Source organism: Theobroma cacao, chromosome 1 (genome assembly GCF_000208745.1).
Source record: "Theobroma cacao cultivar B97-61/B2 chromosome 1, Criollo_cocoa_genome_V2, whole genome shotgun sequence".
Lineage (NCBI taxonomy): Eukaryota > Viridiplantae > Streptophyta > Magnoliopsida > Malvales > Malvaceae > Theobroma > Theobroma cacao.
In genome coordinates, this window is record NC_030850.1 from 10,520,456 (window position 1) to 10,542,296 (window position 21,841).

General features: G+C 34.7%; 1 protein-coding gene and 1 pseudogene across 2 annotated transcripts; one reads left to right on the top strand and one right to left on the bottom strand.

Moving 5' to 3' along the window:
* On the top strand, positions 386–1,846 carry LOC18612225 (annotated as a pseudogene).
* LOC18612227 (GDSL esterase/lipase At2g42990) lies at positions 11,317–20,845 on the bottom strand. 2 transcript variants are annotated; one of them, XM_018114994.1, is made up of 4 exons: positions 20,288–20,844; positions 19,489–19,978; positions 11,610–11,703; positions 11,317–11,481 (listed from the first exon to the last, which is right to left on the bottom strand). In XM_018114994.1, exons 1-4 carry the CDS (start codon positions 20,651–20,653, stop codon positions 11,469–11,471), a joined length of 963 nt encoding a protein of 320 aa, XP_017970483.1. In that variant the 5' UTR covers positions 20,654–20,844; the 3' UTR covers positions 11,317–11,468. The 2 variants fall into 2 exon arrangements, with proteins under 2 accessions (XP_017970483.1, XP_017970479.1); XM_018114990.1 differs by having other exon boundaries at positions 11,317–11,703; positions 20,288–20,845.

Here is a 21,841-nt window from a genome sequence, read left to right on the forward strand (position 1 = left end):
TATGATAACTTTTCATATAATATTTTAAACAATATCTACAAAATAACAATTTCCTAACGCAACACAAGAAGCACTCTAGTATCAACCTAACACACACAATAGAGAAACATAAAATTAAAAGAATAGAGATAAAGTTCATGATAACATTTTGATATTTCATTTTTTAGAATATATTCAAAGAAAGTAAAGTCTGTTTTGGTTTGTGTGCCTTCATTTAATTTTATACATCATGAATACATAAAATTTCATAAATAAAAAATGTTTTTAAAAAAAAAACCCACCAACACATGCCCCACGTTTATTGAAGATTGAGATTTTGCTTCCAATTGCAAATTTGCAAATTGTTTATATTAAGGCAAGCAAATCAAGAGCCAATCGATCAAGAATGGACGAAGAACATCAGAGCAGTGGGTTCAAACTGTTGGGATTCTCCAAGTTCGCGCGGACCACCCCCATGTCTGATCTTTTCAAAGTCAAGGGGTTCCACCATGTGGAGTTCTGGTGCACCGATGCCACCAACGTCGCTTGCCGCTTCTTGTTGGGCCTTGGTACGCAAATGGTCGCTAAATCCGACCTTTCCACTGGAAACATGATCCATGCATCTTATCTCATTAGCTCCGGACACCTCAACTTTCTCTTCACTGCTCCCTACTCTCCCTCCATAGCTCAAGCTGAAAATCTTTCTCCCACAGCCACTGCTTCCATTCCCACCTTCGACCACGCCGCCTGTCGCGCTTTCTCCTCTTCTCATGGCCTCGCCGTCCGAGCCATCGCCATTGAGGTCCATGACGCTGAGATTACCTTCTCCACCAGCGTGGCTCATGGAGCCAAGCCTTCCTCCCCTCCCAATTTCCTCGACAACAGAGTTGTTCTCGCCGAAGTCCATCTTTATGGCGACGTTATTTTGCGTTTCATTAGTTACAAAAACTGTGACGATTGCAGTCATGATGATGGTCCTGGCTGTTGGTTCCTGCCAGGATTTGAAAAGATGGGAGAAGGCTTTTCCTATTCGTTGGATTATGGGATCCGTAGGCTCGACCATGCTGTTGGACACGTACCAGAATTGCACCCAGCGTTGTCCTATGTAAAAGCATTTACAGGGTTTCATGAGTTTGCGGAGTTCACTGCTGAAAATGTTGGGACAAGTGAAAGTGGATTGAACTCCGTGGTGCTAGCCAACAATGATGAGATGGTTTTGCTGGCGATGAGCGAGCCGGTGTTGGGGATGAAGAGAAAGAGCCAGATTCAGACTTATTTGGAGCATAACGAAGGCCCTGGAGTGCAGCATTTGGCGTTGGTGACTGAGGATATATTCAGAACCCTGAGAGAAATGAGGAAGAGAATGGGAATTGGAGGTTTCGAGTTATACCGTCACCTCCACCCACGTACTACAAGAATTTGAAGAAAAGGGCTGGAGATGTGTTGAGTGATGAGCAGATTAAAGAGTGTGAGGAGTTGGGGATTCTGGTTGACAGAGATGATCAAGGGACACTGCTCCAAATTTTCTCCAAGCCCGTTTGAGATAGGTATTTGTTTGTTCTAATCATCTTTCAACTTGCTTTTTCCATATATAGAAAGAGATAGACGAAAAATTAGCTGCTGATTGCCTTCCATTTCCTCTAATTGCTTGAATTCTATTGGTATATATGCTTTTGGCAGGCCAACATTCTTCCTAGAGATAATTCAGAGGGTTGGTTGCATGCTCAAGGATGAGCAAGGAAAGCTGTACCAGAAGGTTGGATGCGGAGGGTTTGGAAAAGGCAACTTTTCTGAGCTCTTTAAATCCGTGGAAGAATACGAGAAGACACTCGAAAGCAAACGAATTGCAGGACCAGCCACTGTATGATCAAGAAAGAATTCCTCTGCAGCCATTAGCCCACTACCTAATACGTATATCTTTATGGTTCAATAATCCTGTTCCCGCCAAACATTGTCGTGTTGCGACTACCTCTGCCAGACATATTAATTACGGGACTATATTGCGGATAAAAATAAAGGTTAGTTGATGTTTATTTTATAAATAAGGAAGCAAATAATTCAATTGATAATTCAATTGATTGGAAGTTTCGAATTTGTATTTTGAGATGAAACAACAATTCCTCCTATGTATTTCATAATTTGATTCTATTATAACAAAAAGTTTGGAACAACAATATATATATAATCTGTGTTTCTTATATGGTTTTTTTTTAAATACTTATCATACATTTTAAACCTAATTAAGCCTTTGACGGATTATGGAAAGGAAAGTGCTGCAGAGTGATGATGAAGGGGTGAAAAATTTGTCACAAGACTGAGGGAAAGAAGGATGTTGTATATGTTTGAATTGAAGTCTCTTCCTTTGTTCAGTTATTCTCAATTAATTAACAAAAAGTTAACATGGATAAAAATTTTCTCGACCTGGTCCAAATGTATAAGGAAAATCATTTTTAATTTCATGGGGTGGATCTTTTGATAGAAGATCGCCATTCCAGATATTAGGAATTATTATTATCTCTACTGATTTCATCTGTTCTCAAAGGGACAAAATCTGACATGAGTTTAGACCAATCAGCCTAAACATGCTCAAAATCCAAATCAAGTTAACCTGAAGCAATTAAAAAAAAAAGTAAAAAATTCGAAACCCAAAGTAATATGTGATCTTTGATCCAAAATGAACAATATAAAACAACCCAAATTTAAAGTGGAAGCAATCTTATGTATGAAATAAAAACTTCGGACTTGAGCTATGTGATATATTTTTAACGAAATTAATAACTTAAGAAAATTAGATTGGGGACACTGCACGCTTTCTTGTGATTGTCTAATTTTCAGCTTCTAGTCTTTTATTTACAGAGCAGTTCATGTATCAATTTTTTAATACATAGTAAAAAGGAAAAACTGGAGTGTTACAATCAACCTTAGTCATCATTTCTTAAATGTAAAAATAGGACCAACATTGAATTAATTTGTTTTAGATATCATGATTTCTTATAATTTGTAAGTGTTAAGATTCGGTCAATTGATTTTGCCTTACAGAAATAATTAGGCTTATTGATCATTTACCCATTTATATTTAATTTATATAATTTAAGTGTTTAAAAATCTAAGTGTAATAACTTTTAAAAATAAAAACAATCTAAGTGTAATACTTGTACAAAGAAAGAAAAAGAGTTTAATTAGAGCGTAGAGGATCAATTGAAATGCAAATACTTCATTCATAAATTTTGTAATAAAATATGAAAAAATTTTAAATCAATTTAGCCTCAGTTTGTGAAGAGTATTTTTTTTTCTTTATAAAGTTATACCTACGAGCTTGTTTGGCCTAATTTTTTTTAATTTAAAAATTATTACGAAATATAATAATTTTTAAAATTAAGTTAAAACTGATTGGTAAACTATTTAGCAAAATAAATTATATAAACTCTATTTTTGGTTAAAATTACTGTAAAGTGTATTCATGTCATCTTTAATTACTTAATAAACCAAAGCAGAATAAGTCTGCTTCGAGTTTATACATGATTTCAAATATTAAAAATAAAAAAAAATTCACAAAAAAATAAAACAACTTTCAAACTTGTACAGTAATAATAATATTAGATTTTTTGATTAAAAANACTTTCAAACTTGTACAGTAATAATAATATTAGATTTTTTGATTAAAAAGAGAGAAAACCTTTAAATAGTACCTAAATGCAGCTTTGGAATTTTAGGTCTTTTTTTCTCTTAATTTTTATAAAAATAAAAAAATCTTAGATTTTGCTATTTTATTGTTGATCTTCTTTTTTTTTTTTTTTTGTAATTTTTTGTAGAGGAAGATAGAGGAGATCGCAATTTTGTGTTGGAGGGTGGTGATTTGCAAAGGGAGGGAGAGGAGAGGGAGATTGATTGAGATAAAAGGGTATTTCTTGAAAGCTTGCGTATTTTTAAAAAAAGAAAAAGAGAAGAGAAAGTTCTTCTCTGTAGCTTTTTGTTAAGCTTTTTTTTTTTAATTTTTGTTCTTTAAAAAAAATTACATTTTTTTTAACAACTTCTCAAAATTCCTGTTTGAATGTTTTCTGTTTGTAAGAGACAGATAAGCTGAAAAAATACCAAGCCAAAAAGACACTACAAGTAGAAACTACAATAGTAATAAAACATTATATATCTCATATAAAATATTAATGATATGAATAGATAAACCAAACAACATATCAAGATAATGTTGGACAAATTTAGCATAACATAGATCATACCCACTAATGGTGAGATTTGAACTTGAGATCTCAAAATTCAAGAACCTCTTCTTTAGTGTATGTTTGACTAGGTTTTTTTTTTTTTCAGCTTATCTATTTCTTAAAGCAGAAGCTAGGCTAAACAAGATTTTTGAGAAACTCTACAAAAAAAACAACTTTTTTTAAAGAATAAAATTTTAAAAAAAGATCTTAAAGAAAAGCTCCAGAGAGAAGCTTTTTCCTCTATTCTTTTAAAAATATGTCAAGTTTTCAAGAAATACCTTCTCTCTCAATCAATCTCCCTCTCCTCTCCCTCCCTCTACAAATCACCTTTCTTCAACGCAAAATCACGATCTCTCTTCTTTACCTTTTTCTACAAAGACTACTAAAAAATAAAAAACCCGACAATATAATAGCAAATTGTAGGATTTTTTTACTCTTACAAAGATTAAGAGAAAAGAAGACCTAAAATTCAAAGCTATATTCAAGTACTATTTAAAGGTTTTTTCTTTTATTTACAAAAAAAAATCTAATACTATTAATACTATACAATTTTGAGAGTTGTTCCGTTTTTTTATGTATTTTTTTTAATCTGAAATCGTATATAAACTCAAAGCAGATTTGTTTCACTTTGATTTATTAGGTGATTGAAGATGGCATAAATACTGTTTATGGTAATTTTAACAAAAATTAAAGCTTTATAATTTATTTTGACAAATAACTTACCAAACAACTTTAACTTAATTTTAAAAGCTATTATTTTTCGTAAGAGCTTTATAATACTTTTTAAGTTAAAAAAAGCCATACCAATCAGGCTCTTATTATTGAAACAAAACCTCATTAGTTAAAAGGCAAATTACTGTTGTTTAAATATTTACTTACTATACAAATTTTCAATTTATTTTTATCAAAATTTTCGTATGAAAGATATTAAATTAATTTATAGTATTAATATGGTATCATTTATCCAATAAGAAATATTATTTTTATTAAGTTGATAATTGTTAGGATAGTCTTGAATTGTGATTTAATTAGGATTGTTTAATTCTAATTAAATTAATATACCTTATAAAATAGTCTTTAAATCTAGTTAGACTAGAATAATAATTCCTAATTCTATTAGGATAAGATTCCTAATTATATTAGGATAAGGTTATTGTATTTGGTACTATAAAAGGACCCTATGGGTTAAAGAATAATCATCACCTAAATTTAGAGAGAGTGATTTAGGTGTACGTGGGATAAGGGTTATGAGTTTGAGACTGTTCTTGTAATCTCCTAATTTTTCTCTTAGTAGATTTTTCTTTGTTGCTGTGCCCGTGGACGTAGATCATCAAAAGACCGAACCACGTAAATTCTTATGTTCTTGTGGGTGTGCTTGATTTCTTTCTTTCTTTATTCTATTGATTGGGTTAGATCTTGGGCAATTCTTTAGAGACAATTCCGCAATTTCCCAACAAACTGGTATCAGAGCTTCAAGGTCTTGGGTCAATCTGAATCTCGGTATGGCAACTTCGTCGACCAAGTATGAGATTGAAAAGTTTAATGAAAGAAATGATTTCAGCCTGTGGCGTGTTAAGATACGCGCATTGCTAGTGCAACAAGGACTGTTGAAGGCACTGAAGGGAAAAGAGCATCTTCCCTCGAATTTATCTGATGGTGAGAAAGATGACCTTATGAAAAAAGCACTTAGTGCTATTCTCCTTGGTTTGTCTAATGAGGTGCTAAGAGAAGTCACGGATGAAGAATCTGCTGCTGCAGTGTGGTTTAAACTCGAAAGTATTTATATGACCAAGTCCTTGACGAATCGGCTTTATATGAAGCAACGATTGTATACTTTCAAGATGAGTGAAGGTACGTCCGTTAATACCCACATTGATGAATTTAATAGAGTTATTCTTGATTTAAAGAATATCGATGTTAAAATTGAGGATGAAGACTTAGCCCTAAATCTTTTATGTTCTTTGCTTCCATCGTATGAAAACTTCGTGGATACTATGCTATACGGTCGAGACACTCTCACTTTCGAGGATGTAAGGGCATCTTTAAATTCCAAGGAATTGAAGAAGAAAGTTGTTGGTATCCAGAATGAAAATCAAGCAGAAGGTTTGGTTGTGAATAGAGGAAAAGATAGAGAGAAGGGTATAAACAGAAAAGGTAAATCTAGAGCAAAAGGGAAAACTTGCTGGAATTGTGGTCAGAAAGGGCATTTTAGTCAAGATTGTATCAAATTTAAGGATGATGAAAAGTTCAATAAGTCTGAGAATACTGCAAACGTAGTTGGAGATGACTTTGATACTTTTGAGGAAACTGATAATGTTTTTGCAATTACTAATTGTAACCTGATGGATACATGGATCTTGGATTCGGCTTGTTGCTTTCATATATGTCATAGGCGTGATTGGTTTATAACTTATCAATCCGTTAATATGGGCACTGTACAATTAGGAGATGATTTCTCTCTCTCAGTTGTTAGGATTGGCACAATTCGAATCAGGATGTTTGATGGTATGGTAAGAACACTTGAGATAAAACATGTCCTTGACATGAAAAAGAATTTAATATACTTGAGTTTGTGAGAGAAGAAGGGCTACAAATATAGTGGCCAAGATGGTGTCTTGAATGTATCTAAAGGAGCCTTAACTATCATGAAGGGCAAGTTATCCGGTGACCTTTATTGTCTAGTGGGAAACACGGTCATTGAAACTGTTTCTATGGTCTCATCTAATGATCCTGAAGATGATGTAACACGTTTATGGCATATGAGATTTGGTCATATGAGTGAGAGAGAGATTAGAAAAATAAGTAAGCGTAGTTTGCTGTGTGGTCAAAAGAGTGGAAAGCTAGATTTCTGTGAGCAACATAGAGTGAAATTTAGCACTAAAACTCATCAAACCAGGAGTACAGTAAACTACATCTATTTAGATTTGTGGGGTCCTTCTTCGGTGGCATCAACAGGTAGATTATTATACATGTGAATCTTTATTGATGATTTTTCAAGAAATGTGTGGACGTATCTTCTGAAGGCTATGAGTGAAGTGTTAACCACCTTTTTGCATTGGAAGGTATTGATCGAGAAGCAGACTAAGAAAAGGATCGAGAGCTTTCGAACAAACAAAGGTTTGAAATTTTGCAAAGGTGAGTTTGGTCTATTCTACAAGAATGAGAAAATCGTTAGACATCGCACTGTCGACAAAACACCATATCAAAACGATATTGTAGAATTGATGAAGAAAACACTTTTGGAGAGAGCAAAATACGTGTTCTCAAATGTTGGCCTAACCAAAGTATTTTGGACAGAAGCTATCAACAAGGCTTGTTACTTGGTAAATCGGTCTCCATCAACTGCAATTGAATTTAAGACTCCCAAGGAAGTTTGGTCTGGTAAGCCTGCTGATTATTTTATATTGAGAGTATTTGGTTGTCCTGTTCATGTTCATGTGAGTGATGGTAAACTTGAGTTGAGGGCGACAGAGTGCATATTCCTAGGCTATGCATATGGGGTGAAGGGTTATTGGTTGTGGTGTACTGATTGTAAGTTCCCCAAGTTTATGGTGAGTCAGGATGTTACCTTTGACAAGTCTGCATTACTTTGTGGGATAAAGTCTAGAATTGCAAACACATCAGACCAAGAAGTTGGCAAGCAGGTGGAGCTTGAAATCAATGCTCTTGTGACAGTGCGAGATGATAGTGAAATCCAGAAAGAATTGCAAGAGGTACAAGAATTGGTATCTCAACGAAGCATTACTTGTATTGATGGTGATTTTGATTCTTATGTTTTATTTGTGGAAGTAGAGATTGAAGAGCCTTACTTTTATCATGAGAAAATTATATATGTCGAGTCTTCTAAGAAGATTGAGTCTCTACACTGGGATCAAACATGGGAGCTTGTGAAAACACCTAAAGTTACTATTGAAGTTGGCTTAGTGTGTGAAGGAGGTGCAAACATTAGTCGTAATGTGGTTGGCTTCTCCAAATCAGATTTTGCTGGTGATCTAGATAGTAGAAGATCTCAAACGGGGTATGTGTTCACTCTCTCAGGATCTGCAATCAGTTGGAAAGCAGTTCTTCAATCAACCTTTGCTTTGTCTACAACTGAAGCTGAATATATGGCTGTGACCGAGGCAGTGAAGGAGGCTTTGTGGCTTAAAGGCTTGGTTAGTGATCTTGGTTTTGAACAAACACAAACAGTTGTGTTTTGTGATAGTCAAAGTGCTATACATTTGACTAAAAATCAGATGTTTCATGAGAGAACCAAACACATCCAAGTCAAGTGTAACTTCGTTCGAGAGATTATTTCTAAAGGTGAGATTGTAGTAAAGAAAATAGCTACAGATGAAAATCCGGCAGATATGCTAACTAAGTCAGTTTCTGGGATAAAGTTCAAGCATTGCTTGGACTTGATCGGTGTTCGTAGTGCTTGAGGCCCATTGGGGCAGTGGCGGTGTCGACAGAGATTGGTTCGTAAGGTGGAGCTTGGTGAATTCAAGCCTAAGGTGGAGATTTGTTAGGATAGTCTTGAATTGTGATTTAATTAGGATTGTTTAATTCTAATTAAATTAATATACCTTATAAAATAGTCTTTAAATCTAGTTAGACTAGAATAACAATTCCTAATTCTATTAGGATAAGATTCCTAATTATATTAGGATAAGGTTATTGTATTTGGTACTATAAAAGGACCCTATGGGTTAAAGAATAATCATCACCTAAATTTAAAGAGAGTGATTTAGGTGTACGTGGGATAAGGGTTATGAGTTTGACACTGTTCTTGTAATCTCCTAATTTTTCTCTTAATGGATTTTTCTCTGTTGCTGTGCCCGTGGACGTAGGTCATCAAAAGATCAAACCACGTAAATTCTTGTGTTCTTATGGGTGTGCTTGATTTCTTTCTTTCTTTATTCTATTGATTGGGTTAGATCTTGGGCAATTCTTTAGAGATAATTTCGTAATTTTCCAACAATAATGGCATGTGCACGGGTCTAATAGCCCACCAGAATTGTGGACTTGGGTCAACTACAGATATTATTATATTATTAAATAAAGTATTTTTATTTAATTTTAACTTTAAATATATATTTTTAATTATTTAAACATAATTTTTAGAGAGATCAATCAAACTCATCTCAACTCATAAATACCTCTATGTTAATAACCAGTATACTCTTTTAACAATTGCAATTGAAACTCAAACATAACTTAAAACCCAATTGAATTCGAGGTGACCCAAACTTATAACTATCTTCACTTAAATGTCTCATGATTAAGACAAACTAAAACCTTAAGACACATTTAGTTCACAGAATGTAATAAAAAGAGAATGAAATACTTAACATTTTGTCAAAGATATGATAGTCAATAAAGCAACATCTGTCGATAATAGAAAATTTGATCGTCAATATATTCCATGGAAAAGTCATCAAATCCGTCAGTGTTTGCATTAGTTAGTAATGATATTGGTCCTATTCTGTTGGTAAACAATAACACAACAACAAGAATACAAATTAAAACAAAAATACAGCACAATAACAATAAAATAATAATAGAAATTAAAACAATAATACAACAACACAATTAAATAAAATATAATACAAATTAAAACAATAATACCACAACAACAACGATAACTCAACAACATATACAATAACAACAATAGCAATAAAACAATTATACAAATTGAATACAAGAAAAACACAAATTGAGGGATTTTTTTTTTTTGGGTTTATGGCTACCAAACGAGAGGAGCAAAAAAGAAGAGCAATGTGACTGACGGACAACGAACCTGAAAGAGAGAAGAGAGGGAAGGGTACGGTCAGCAAGAGAGAGAGGGTGCAATCGACGATGGGGAGGCTGGATAAGCCAACTGACAACACAGGAATGGCATGTAGGGGTTAACGATTGGGGGAGATGGGGGTAGATTTGAGAAGAAAGGTGAGAATTTTGATTCAAATAACCCCAAACCCTCATTATTGACTGAATATTCGATTGATAAAATCATAGTATGCCGATTTATATTCGATCGATAAATTAATAAGTACCTATGAAATCTTTAGTTGATAATATTATGTCATTCCTATTTCTTTGACACCAAATCATTACTGATCACTTATCAACTATTTCGTTTTTGTCAGTAGCATCTTATCCATTGATTCATCGTCATTTGATTAGCAATTCATGGATAAATGAAAGCTTTTGTATGCTAGGGTTAGGTTTTAACATTTATAGGGTAGTAATTTTACAAAATCATTAAAAATATTTTTGTCTAAAACTTTTTCAACCTATTTTTTGACTTATGGAATAACTATAATTATTTTAATTTCTTGGAATGATTATTCTGTGAATCAAACAAAATGTAAGAGAGTATTAAAAAAGAGGGGGGAATGGCGAACTAAACATGTCAAAAGTAGCTTGAACATGAACCGACGTGAGTAGAAAGCCACTACTCTTTACTAATGGACAGGTTCTCTGTCCAAACAAGGAAGCAACAGAAAAGAAAAAAAAAATTGACTGCTGGGAGATAATTGAGGAAAATTTTGATTTTATTAGGAATAAAGTTAATTGCGGCAATAATGGGTATAAACATAGGGAACAAAACCAATTAAATAATAATGACCAAACCTAATATATTAATGCACAATATTCTAATTTGAAAAGAAAATATCAAGGACGATTAAGAAGAGGAAGGTTTGAAATTTTATTGATTGTGTTTAATTTCTATTTACATTAGGAATTTGAATAAATTAAACTGAATTGACATAGATAAAGAAACTAATCAATGTATTTATTGTCTTGTAAAACGGGTATGTCAAGGGAATGATGGACTGTAATGTAACAATGGGACATGTCAGCAATCCTTGCAGGATTGAAATGCCAATCCAGTTAATTTCCCTTTTTTTTTTCTTATTTGGGAAGAAAGAATTTGAATCAAACATTTTGAGTAAATAATATGTAATATTAATTATAATTAAGAATCAGATGACGAATTAATTAATTATAGAAAAATATCTCTCATGTTTTTACCCTAAACAAAAACATGAACGTTCAATGACCACCCAAGAAATTTACTCCACGTTTTTTCATACACAATTTGTTTCAAATTTATTGCTATATAATGCCCATCCAATGAAATAATTTTTCACTTAAATCAGAGAAAATGTACAAATGTTGTATTCTTGCTTCCTCAAAAAGCCTTGTGGCATTTCTATTTTGTTCAATTCAATGGAAATTGTTCCTCGTTTCTCCTTGTAGAGTCGATAATCTCCTGCTTCGGATCATCTATCGTTGGAAACTGATGCAAATAGAGACTCGATTTGTTTGAGAAATTATAGAAACAGTGGTTCGAGGGAACGTAGTAAATTATCTGAGATAATTTTATTAGTTCGCTGTGAGGGGTGGATGGCATCCCAAAATACATACTTATTTGCATCTGTACACGTGAGATGCCGATTGCACAGAATACCCATCTCGAACAGCCCTGTGCCACAACACCCTTCTTCTGCAACCTCAAATCCTGACAATCAAACAAAAAACCTTATATGTTTATCATCAATTATTCAAAGCTTTACGGTGAATGTATAAGATAATAACTTTATATATCATTTAGTTTATTTGAGACATCCATTATTTTTTTTAATGCAAGAGGATTATGAATCAGCCAGTTGGTTCTCCTTAATTTTTGAATAACCAATCAAATTATAAATTGCTCTACCCCCACTCATCATCAGAGCTTGCTGATAAATCCAACTTGACTTGAGTCAGCTGAAAGTTCAGCATGCCCTTAAATTGGTCTGCTGTCTGCAAGCTCAATTAATGATAGTGCACAACAACTTTAATTTTGTTCACCGGAAAATTGTTAATCTCTAAAACCTAAATACTACTACCTAATTGCTTGTATAATAAATTTTCTCTATTTATAGCTTAAATGAATTCTGCAATCTTGATAGAGGTCTTTTGGACCTCTTCAACATCTAGTTATGGCAAGTGTCAAGAGTTGAAGAGATTTCGTTTCAGGCAGATTTGAGTATATTCAAACATGTTAAATATGATATTTTGTATCCACCTTTTTTTTTTTACAAAAAAAAAGAAAATTGTAGATATATTGCGTATAATTAAGTTTTTGTACTTTTATTTTGAGTCAAATAAATTTTTATAGCTAATAGTTGATTGTGTAGCTTGTAAGAATTTGAACTTTTGCTAGCACTTGTTTTGGTGAAAAAAGCAAGTCGGGGCTTTAGCATATAGTTAAGCAAAGCAAATGATCATTTCTCGAATCCAAAGTAACACCATAATTTTATGTTCTGGAAGGTATGGAGAAAGGACAACGAATAGCACGACACAGAGGAAGGAACGATATGAGAAAATGGACATCCAATAAAGAAAGAATGAAACATGAAGACATTGAAGAATGGAGAAGCAAACTTTTCACGATCTTTGTGGACAACATCATTTCCACAATGTCTTGGAGAGAAGTGAAAAAATGGTTTGACGGGTTTGAAGTGGTTGTTGACCTATACTTGGAAAGTAAGAGTAGATCATCTAGAGGTAAGAACTTCAAATTTGCGTTTGTTAAATACCACTACACTAAGGAGATGCAAAGGGCTACAAAGTATGGGAATGGTAGAAAGACAGAATTAGGCATATTGAAAGTTAAAGAAGATGAATACTAGTGGTAGGCCTAAAAACGAAAAAAGGATAAGGAATACCTACATAGAAACACTGTGAACAGAGGTTGGTTGAGTAAGGGAGAGAGGAGAACGTATAGAGATGCCTTGATTTTTAAGAAAGGACAAAAAGCAACGATCGGGGAGTTGAACGGAAGGAACACTACTTAGAAGAAAGAAAGAACCCAAACTATAAGAGAGTTATCTGTTGAGATTCCAGGGACTAATATGGAATGGCTTAAGAGGAGCTATGTAGGCACACTGAAACAAGTTATCCATATCAGAACAGCTCAAGTGGGGATAAGTGGTAAAGGTATCTCAACAAGCATGAAAATCTTAAAGGGATGGAAAGTAGTCATCACCTTCGAGGATGAGGATCAGATGAACATAATTTTATACCTTTATCCTGAAGTTCTAGGAGTTCGGTTTGAATTTGTTAACAGAATCAAATCCTCTCAAGAAGGGAACATTGTCAAATCATGGTTCATTATTGAAGGCATCTCACTGCATTTATGGCATAGGAATGTGTTTAATGCGATTGTTAGGGAATGGGGAAGAGGTGTTCAACTTGATAGACCAACTATTCGTTCTGAGAGATTTGACCGTGTCAGGATATTGATTGAGATTACAAATGAGCAAAAGGTCTCACAGACGACACACCTAAAAATCAATTGCCTTTCGATCTCCTTCATGATAAGAAATGAAGATAAAAGGAATAGAGTGATGGATGTGAAGTATATAAAGAGATTGGAATGTCTCAAATAGTGTGGTTGAAACCAATCAGTAAAGACTGTGAGATGAAGATGGCAACAGAGGTGATTAAGGGGGGAAGTGTGATGAGGGTAGAAAAGTCTTTAACCATTTCAAATTCAAATTCAAATTCAAATCAACTATCCCAAGAAGAGAGGTGTCAAGGAAAGTCAAAGAAGAGAACATGATAAAGGAAGTCATGACGCACGAGACATTAAGTAAGGAAAGCTGTCCAAAATTGGATAGGCCACTAAAGAATGATGGGTCATCGCATCAAAATGGGGCCACTTTTAGAGGGAAAAAGCTCGGATATGAGATTGAGCTTTGGGCCAAAAACGAGGAGATAGGTAATACCAGTAAAAGAAGGAAGAATAGGCTTGACCTATTTACAGAAGGCTGGAAGTTAGAGGGAATTAAGCTAGGCCCTGTGGAGAATGAGTTAGAACTAAGACCAAGCCTAGAGAAATTGAATGGAGGTAAGGCTTTGAATCAAAGGAAAAACCATGGGGAAGGTAAAAAATTAGAAGGCAGCGAATTACAAGGGAAGCAAAGGATGATGAACTCGAAGGTCAAAGTGTTGTCAGATTTTGTGATAGGCAATAGAAGGTACATGGACAACAAGAATGCAAGCATTCAAATCCTTCAGAGATTGAGTACAAAATTGTGAGAAGGATTGAATAAAAAGATACAGATTAGAAAGAAAGAAATACGATTGAGAGAAAGTCGATAGTGGATAGTTGCATAAGAGTTGCAGGAACAGGAAATAAGGGTAAGAACGAAGAGCTTAGAATATCATATGGCCAAAGGACCAAAGAATTGAACTAGAGCTTCATATCCGATCAAAAAATGGATCAATGTAGAGCAAAGAGGGATGAAACAAGAAAATTTCTTAGGAAACTGAATCACTGATGAAGATATCCAACATCGAAATGTAGTGGTAATAAGGGAAGCAGAGGCAACTTACAAAGTAGGAATTCAATTAGAGATGGTGTATAAGCAAGATACATAGACTATGATAAGAACTTTTGCTACTGTGGAGTTAGAGGAATTGTAAAAAAAAGAGGTCATGCTCTTTGAATGGTATGTCTTCTTGCTTGGGTTGTTTTTATGAGTCCATAATATCGTCTATTTCTTGGAATGTCAAAGGTATGGGTAAACCAAAAAAGAAAAGGGCCCTTAAAAGCTTGGTTGCTGTACATAGTCCCAAATTCCTTTTGGTACAAGAAACCAAATGCCAAGAATTGAAACAGAGAATAGTAAAAAGCATTTAGGGAAATAAGAGGCTCGAGTGGGTGACATCACCTACAATTGGGAGTTTTGGAGGTTTCTTGTCATGTTGGGATGAAGACTTTTTTGCTGTTGAAAAGGTAATTGTTGACAAAAGATACATTGTTATTGTAAGACAGGTTAATGAACTTAATATTAGGTGTAGAATGGGCAATGTATATGGTGCCAATGTCAATTCTGAAATACAGAATTTCTGGGATGATTTAAGAAGGATAATAAGTGAAGAAAATATCTCTTGATGCATAAGAGGGGATTTTAATGTGGTAAAAAATAGTGAAGAAAAATTAGAGTCACCACTAGTGAAAAAGCCATGGAGAGTTTTATGGAATTCATAGAGGATTGTAGTTTGGTAGACTACCCATGTCGGGCGAAAAGTTCATGTGGGTGAGTAATAGAGAAGTCATGTCCTATAGTAGACTTAATCGATATTTAATCTCATTGGAAATCGTGGAAGCCTATCACAGGATCCAGCAGTTGTGCCTACCACGATCAATATCGGATCACAACCCTATTGCACTCACCATGTAGGAAAAGAATTGGGCCCCAAAGTCGTTCCACTTTTCAACCATTGGTTAAACAAAGCCACATTCCAACCAATGTTTGATAAAGCATGGAAGAAGGCAGCCACTATTAGAGGGTGCAAATGTAATATCTGGTACAGATTGAGGGAAACTAGCAAATGTATCAAAGATTGGCAACTTTATCTTTAAGGGATCGACAGATAAAATATTAGCAAAAAATAGAAGCTAAAATTCACAATCTTTAGTTGGAACAGCAAAATTACGAAAACACTAGTGAGATTAAAAAAAAAGACAATAAAACTGAAAACTAAATTATGGGGAGCATTAAAAGCTAAAGAGATAACTTGATAGTAGAAATCCAAGGTAAGGTGGTATCTTGAAAGCGACAGAAATATGAGATTTTTCCACAATATCGCTTCGACAAGGAAGAAAAGAAACACAATAAGTTCTATTGTAATCAATGAAAGGGCAGTTAAGGATCTTGGGATCCTAAATATGGAAATTATGAGCCACTTTCAATCTTTGTATGAAAAAAGACAGATGCATCATTGAATGATCTAAAGGGCAAATTCAGGGTGCTCAAAGATAGCTCAATAAAAGCTTTAGAAAAGCCTTTTACTGAACAAAAAATTTGGAATTCCATTGCCAACTGTGATAGCATTCGAGCTCCAAGGCAGGATAGTTTTAATATGGGTTTTTTCAAGATACAATGGGAACTCTCAAAGGTGAAATAATGAAGATGGTCAATGACTTTTATGATACAACTTCTCCAGACAACAAGGTAAATACATAGTTTATCATGCTCATACCCAAGTGTAGTGGCCCTGCCTCTAAATGATTATAGACCAATACGTCTTGTTAGCAGTCTCTACAAGATTGTTGCCAAAACCCTAGCCAACAGGCTAAAATTGGTAATTAACGAGGTTTTCAACGAGAACCAACTTGCTTTTGTTGTTGGTCGATAACTTTTTAACTGCCACCTCATTGTAAGTGAGGCCATTGATTATCTAAGAAAAGAGGTGACTGATGGACTATTATTCAATGTTGATTTCGAAAAGGCATACAATTATGTGGATTAAGAGTTTCTTGACTTTATTTTGGGCAAAAATAGGATTTGGCATCCAATAGAGAAAATGGTTTAAAGCATGTCTTTCTTTAGCATCCATATCTATTCTAGTCAATGGCAACCTTACAAATCAGTTCAGAATGAGATCAGTACTACACCAAGGATGTCCACTCTCGCCTTTCCTATGTAATTTTGTGGCGGAAACTTTTAGTGTGCTTATGCTCAAAACTACCAGTATGGGACTTTGTTAGGGAGTGAAAGTTGGCAGAAACCAGATGGTTGTCTCTCATTTGTAATTTGCTAATGACACTGTAATTCTATGCAAATCGATTTCAATAGCCTTATTAATGCTAAACATTTGCTGAGGTGTTTCTAGGTAGTTTTCGGACTCAAGATTAATTTACAGAAGAGTTGTTTATTTGGCACTGGTCTTGATTATGAAACTACTGTGGAATAGGCAAGAAAGATTGCTAGCAAAGCAAACAAATGGCCTATAACTTACTCAAGATTACCTTTCGACACCATAATGAGCTCGATTAAGATGCGAAAGTCTATTGTCGACAATTAGAGGCAAGACTCTCGATTTGGAAAGTAAAGTCCCTTTCTTTTAGATGAAGAATAACCTTGTTAAGAATAGTCTTTAATAGCCTACTAGTCTTTTTTATGTCAATGTTTGCAATACCAACCGGAGTTAAAGAAACCCTTGATAAATTACAAAGACGTTTCCTATGAGGTGGTACTATCAAGAGGAGAAGGATACACTATGTCAGCTAGGAATCAACATACTTGTATTGTGACTTAGGCGAAATCAATCTTGTCGATCTCCATGTAAAGAATAAAGCCCTCCTTAACAAATGGCTTTGGCAATTCAATAATGAAATTGGAGTTTTCTAGAAAGAGTTAAGAAAATTGAGTATGATTCTCACACATTGGTGCCATTGAATGCCAACTCAAGAAGATTTTCCAACATGTGGAAAAACATAGTGAAGCCACTTAAGGATAACTCTAAAATGGCGAGCATCACTTGTGATGGAAATATGAATCTTAGTTGGCAACGATAAGAGGATTAACTTTTGGAGGGAGCAATGGATATCGATATTTGTTCTGTGCAACCAATTCTAAAGAATATTTGCTTTGGCTATTGGCAAAAATGGTGTGATCAAAGAATTCGATAAGTGAAAAAATCAAAGGTGAGAGTGGACCATTAACTTGAAAAGACCTGTGCTTGGATGGGAAGAAAAACAATGGGAGGCTTTTATGTCTTAACTCTTTTACCAAGTGTTACATAAGGACTTCCAAGATAAGTTGATTTGGAAACATAACACAAGTGGCATCTAGAACTCTAAGTACTTTTGTCGAGCTATCTCTAACTAATAACTCAAATTCTGAGGTGTGGAAACAGCTTTGGAAAGGATTAGCACCCCATATAGTTGAAGCTTTTATTGGTAGCTACTTAAGGAGAGATTAGTGGTGAAACAAGAGCTGGAACACAAAGGTATTATCAGACAAGAAGCCACATATTGCTTGCTGTGCAAAACAGGTAATGAGATCATTAATCATTTATTTTTCTCATGCACTGAAACTTGGAAATTGTGGTACTAGTGTTGTGACTTTTGGAATGTTAAGTGGGTTATGCATGATGATCCTGTTATTTGCTTTCAATACTGGAATGAGATAAGTAAATGAATGGAAAATGGGAAGGTGTTTAGAATGACTTTTTACACTATTGCATGGTTCAAATGGTTAGCACGAAACGAGGCTGTGTTTAAAAGCAAAGAGTGGAGTAGCTCTCTTACTTTTGATACAAGTAAGTTAAGATTGGGATGGCGGGTAAAAGCCAAATGGCCAGAGCTCAACCTTTCTTTGTTAGATGTGATTAAAAGTCCAAATCTTGGCCTGAGTCCTTAAAAAAATAAAAAACAGACAAAAAGGTTAAGTGTTTAGCAAGGACCACTTACGAGGAATCTCAAGCTCAATGTTCATGCGGCTATCAATGGACGCCCTAGTGAAGCAAGGATAGGGGTTCTTAGAGATGAAAGAGGGAACATCTTTCTCCTCTTCTCAATGTTAGTGGGAGTTACAGATTCAAATACAACTGAATTATTGGCTCTTTAGAAAGGCTTTCAAGTGATGGCAGCTTCTAAATGGTCAAATTCCCATGGGATTGTCTTTGAAAGTGATTCATCCAACGTCATTTCATGGGTGACAAACCCTCACAACACTCCATGAAAACATAAAAGGATCATCATGAAGATTGAAAGGCTAAAAGCCAAGCTTTCTATATGGAGCATTACAAAGATTCCTCGGTTTGCAAACGAAATTACTGATAGCTTGGCCAAAACGGGCATACATAGATAGGGAGATCTAATGTAGATTATTGGTAATGTATGTGAAAGCCAAGAAACAAAGGAAAGCTAGTTTGGTATAGCATAGGGATGTAAATTTTGATATACCATAGGGTGTATAGTGACAAAGAGTAGATGACAAATCTACTTATCCTTTATTGCAGAACTCTTCTTTGTTCACCTACAGGTTTTGAGGAGCACAAGGAAAAACCACTTAAGCCAACCTTGGTGCTCTCCTTTTGTACCTATCATTAGTAATACAAACTCTACCTTAAAAAAAAAACAGTTAATAGTTTATTATTGTCACTAATTAAAACGTTACTTGTCATTTTATACACGTGTGACATTAATGTGAAGAGTGAAAATACCACATGATCATATCATGTCATCATCCATTATGACATGTCAACATATCTCGTCAAAAACACATGGTAAAGAATAACAAATGATATTTTGACTAAATTAACTATTAGTTATAAAAAATTATATATTTAGCTCAAAATAAAAAAAAAAGAGTTTATTTGGTTCAAAATAAAAGTAAAAAAACTTAATTGAATGTAATATAAGAATAAATACTTAATTAAAATTTTTTAAATAGTTTAAGAATTATTTTAAATATTATGTCAAAAATATATTAAAAGTAGGACAATGATAGTAAAGGCTTACCATTCTGAGAAGGATTTTGGATAAGCTGCAAAAGCAAGTCATAAGCATCTGCGAAGAACACTTTCAACCCAGGAAGCTCCTTGTTCAGCTTTGCCACCAACACATTCAACTTGCCATTAAACTCCAAGGCAACTTTGTTGCGTTCCTCCACGCAGTTAAGAGGGTCCTCAAAATTTGTGGCTCTTTGCACTGGCAAACAGCCCATCGGAGGAAGTCCTGTGAGGGACATCTTTCGGGCCCCTAGGTCGTAAATTTGCGTAACGAAATTTTCAGCAATGCCAATGAGGAAATCCTCATATTGTTGAACGGTGAAGTGGGACTGTCTGTCAAGAAGGGCATAATAGTTTTCTAGGAAATCATTCGTTCCTATGCTTATTAGATATAAGGCCTCGGCAATTATTCCGTTCGCCTTCTGAACACCAAGATAGGCTCGCAATTTCTTTTGGTACTCCTTGTAGTACTCCACTTCCTTCCACAGAGGAATCACTTTCTGCCATTGTATATTCAATACCACTCAATTTCACAGAAAGGACAAGTAAATGGATATCACATACTAGACACCGTTGAACAGTTGTAAGAATTTAATGATTTAATTCCTTAAATGGCAGAGTTATGTTCTATGATGAATGAGGAAGGACAAAAGAAAGGAAAAAACAGAAGACCAGCAACAACTATATAGTACAGGATGAGATTAAACAATCCTGAATAGCTTAAATACTTAACTAGCTTAATTTAAAAAATTATGATGAGGAATATGCTCAGTACGGTATTATTGAATTAACTTTGACTAAGTGCATACCAGTACATCTGCCGTAGCATTGTCGTAGCCAGTTGCAGCAGAAGCAAAGCAAACTCCAGAGGCGAAGTCTGAGATGTTTAGGGTAGGATCTAAGTAGGCAGGAATAATAGGTTTTAGCCCAAAGCCCTCGGAGATGAAGTCAGGAGAAAGGCGACCATTGCAGAAGCGTCCGGTTGGGCTGCCTCCAGGAAAATCACGGCCATAAGGCTCGAAATTGGACTTAGCAATTGTTGGAATGTAATTGTTGTTACCAGAATCCACAGTTGAATCTCCGAAGACTATAATAGCAGAAACTTTAGCTTCGGATTTAGAAGCCAGAACTAAGATTTGAACGAAGAAGATCCAGGGAATGTTCATGCGTGCCATGCCCAGTTCGAAGTCCCAGTTAGCATGTAGCTAAACAGGAATGTATCCTAAAAGACAAAAGATAAAGCAAAAGCATTGAGATAGTAAATGAGTCCAGCCTGATAGGAACTTATATATGACAAAGTTGGATGGTAGCTAGCTTAATTCACACTAGTCTTAATTAACTATACTCAGTGGAAACAGAAATAAAGAGAGAGCGCGCGTAACTAATTATATGAATTGAAAGAAGAAATTAAGGTTTTATGTGCTGTGTTGGAACTATTCTAATATATTTTCCATTGTTTATCATTAATTAATGTCTAAATCTGGGGAAAAAACTATGAACTTTTTTGGATTTCGATGGAGACTCAATGATGAAGGCTTGGCAGTTGAGAGATACCAGAGATGGGCCACTTTTATTTATATATTATAATTATTATCCAACATTAAAGACATTTACAAGATATAGTTGTATGCATTGAAGTATATGGCCCACTTTCAAGATGCTCCTCCTTGCACATGGCAACTTAATTTCTCGACAACCCTTGGTGTGCGTAAAATGACAACATGGTTCTCGATAGGCTAAATTCTTGTATAGGAATTCATTGCCTTGATTCATATGTGATGTGTTTTTCGTGCGTTAACTCATGGCACAAATTAAGCTAGGAAACAGGAAAGGACACTTCTCACTACATTAACACCACCTTGTAAATCTCTTCTATGGAATATTACTATGGTTGTACGGCAGCTACAGCATTGTACTTCTATGAACAAAAATCAATTCTTTCCTTCTTAGCCACCAACACAATAAGGAGTTCAAAAACATTTAATTATATTTTTTTTAGACATCTATAATCAATAACATAAGTAAAAGCAAGCCCTAAAGGGGCTTCCTCAGTTTGCCACGTTTTAGTTTTCTTATTTTAACACGTGGCAGCTGACAGTGTGATTAGAAAAAACAAACTACCATTAAGTGAGTCAAACAAAAACAACGAAGAAAGCTTTTAAAGGGTGTCCATGCCCAGCTTTGAGGAAAGGGGTTTTAAATGGAGTTTTAAATCTGTGGCAGGACTTTTAAAAGAAAACCCAAATTGCAGGAGGAGAACGGTGGTTAGGCTTTTTTAGATAGAGAGGAATTAAACTGGCGGCAGAAGGAAGGGGAAGAGAAGAAACGAGGAAAGGGAAAGAAAGAGGAAGACACTGTCGGAA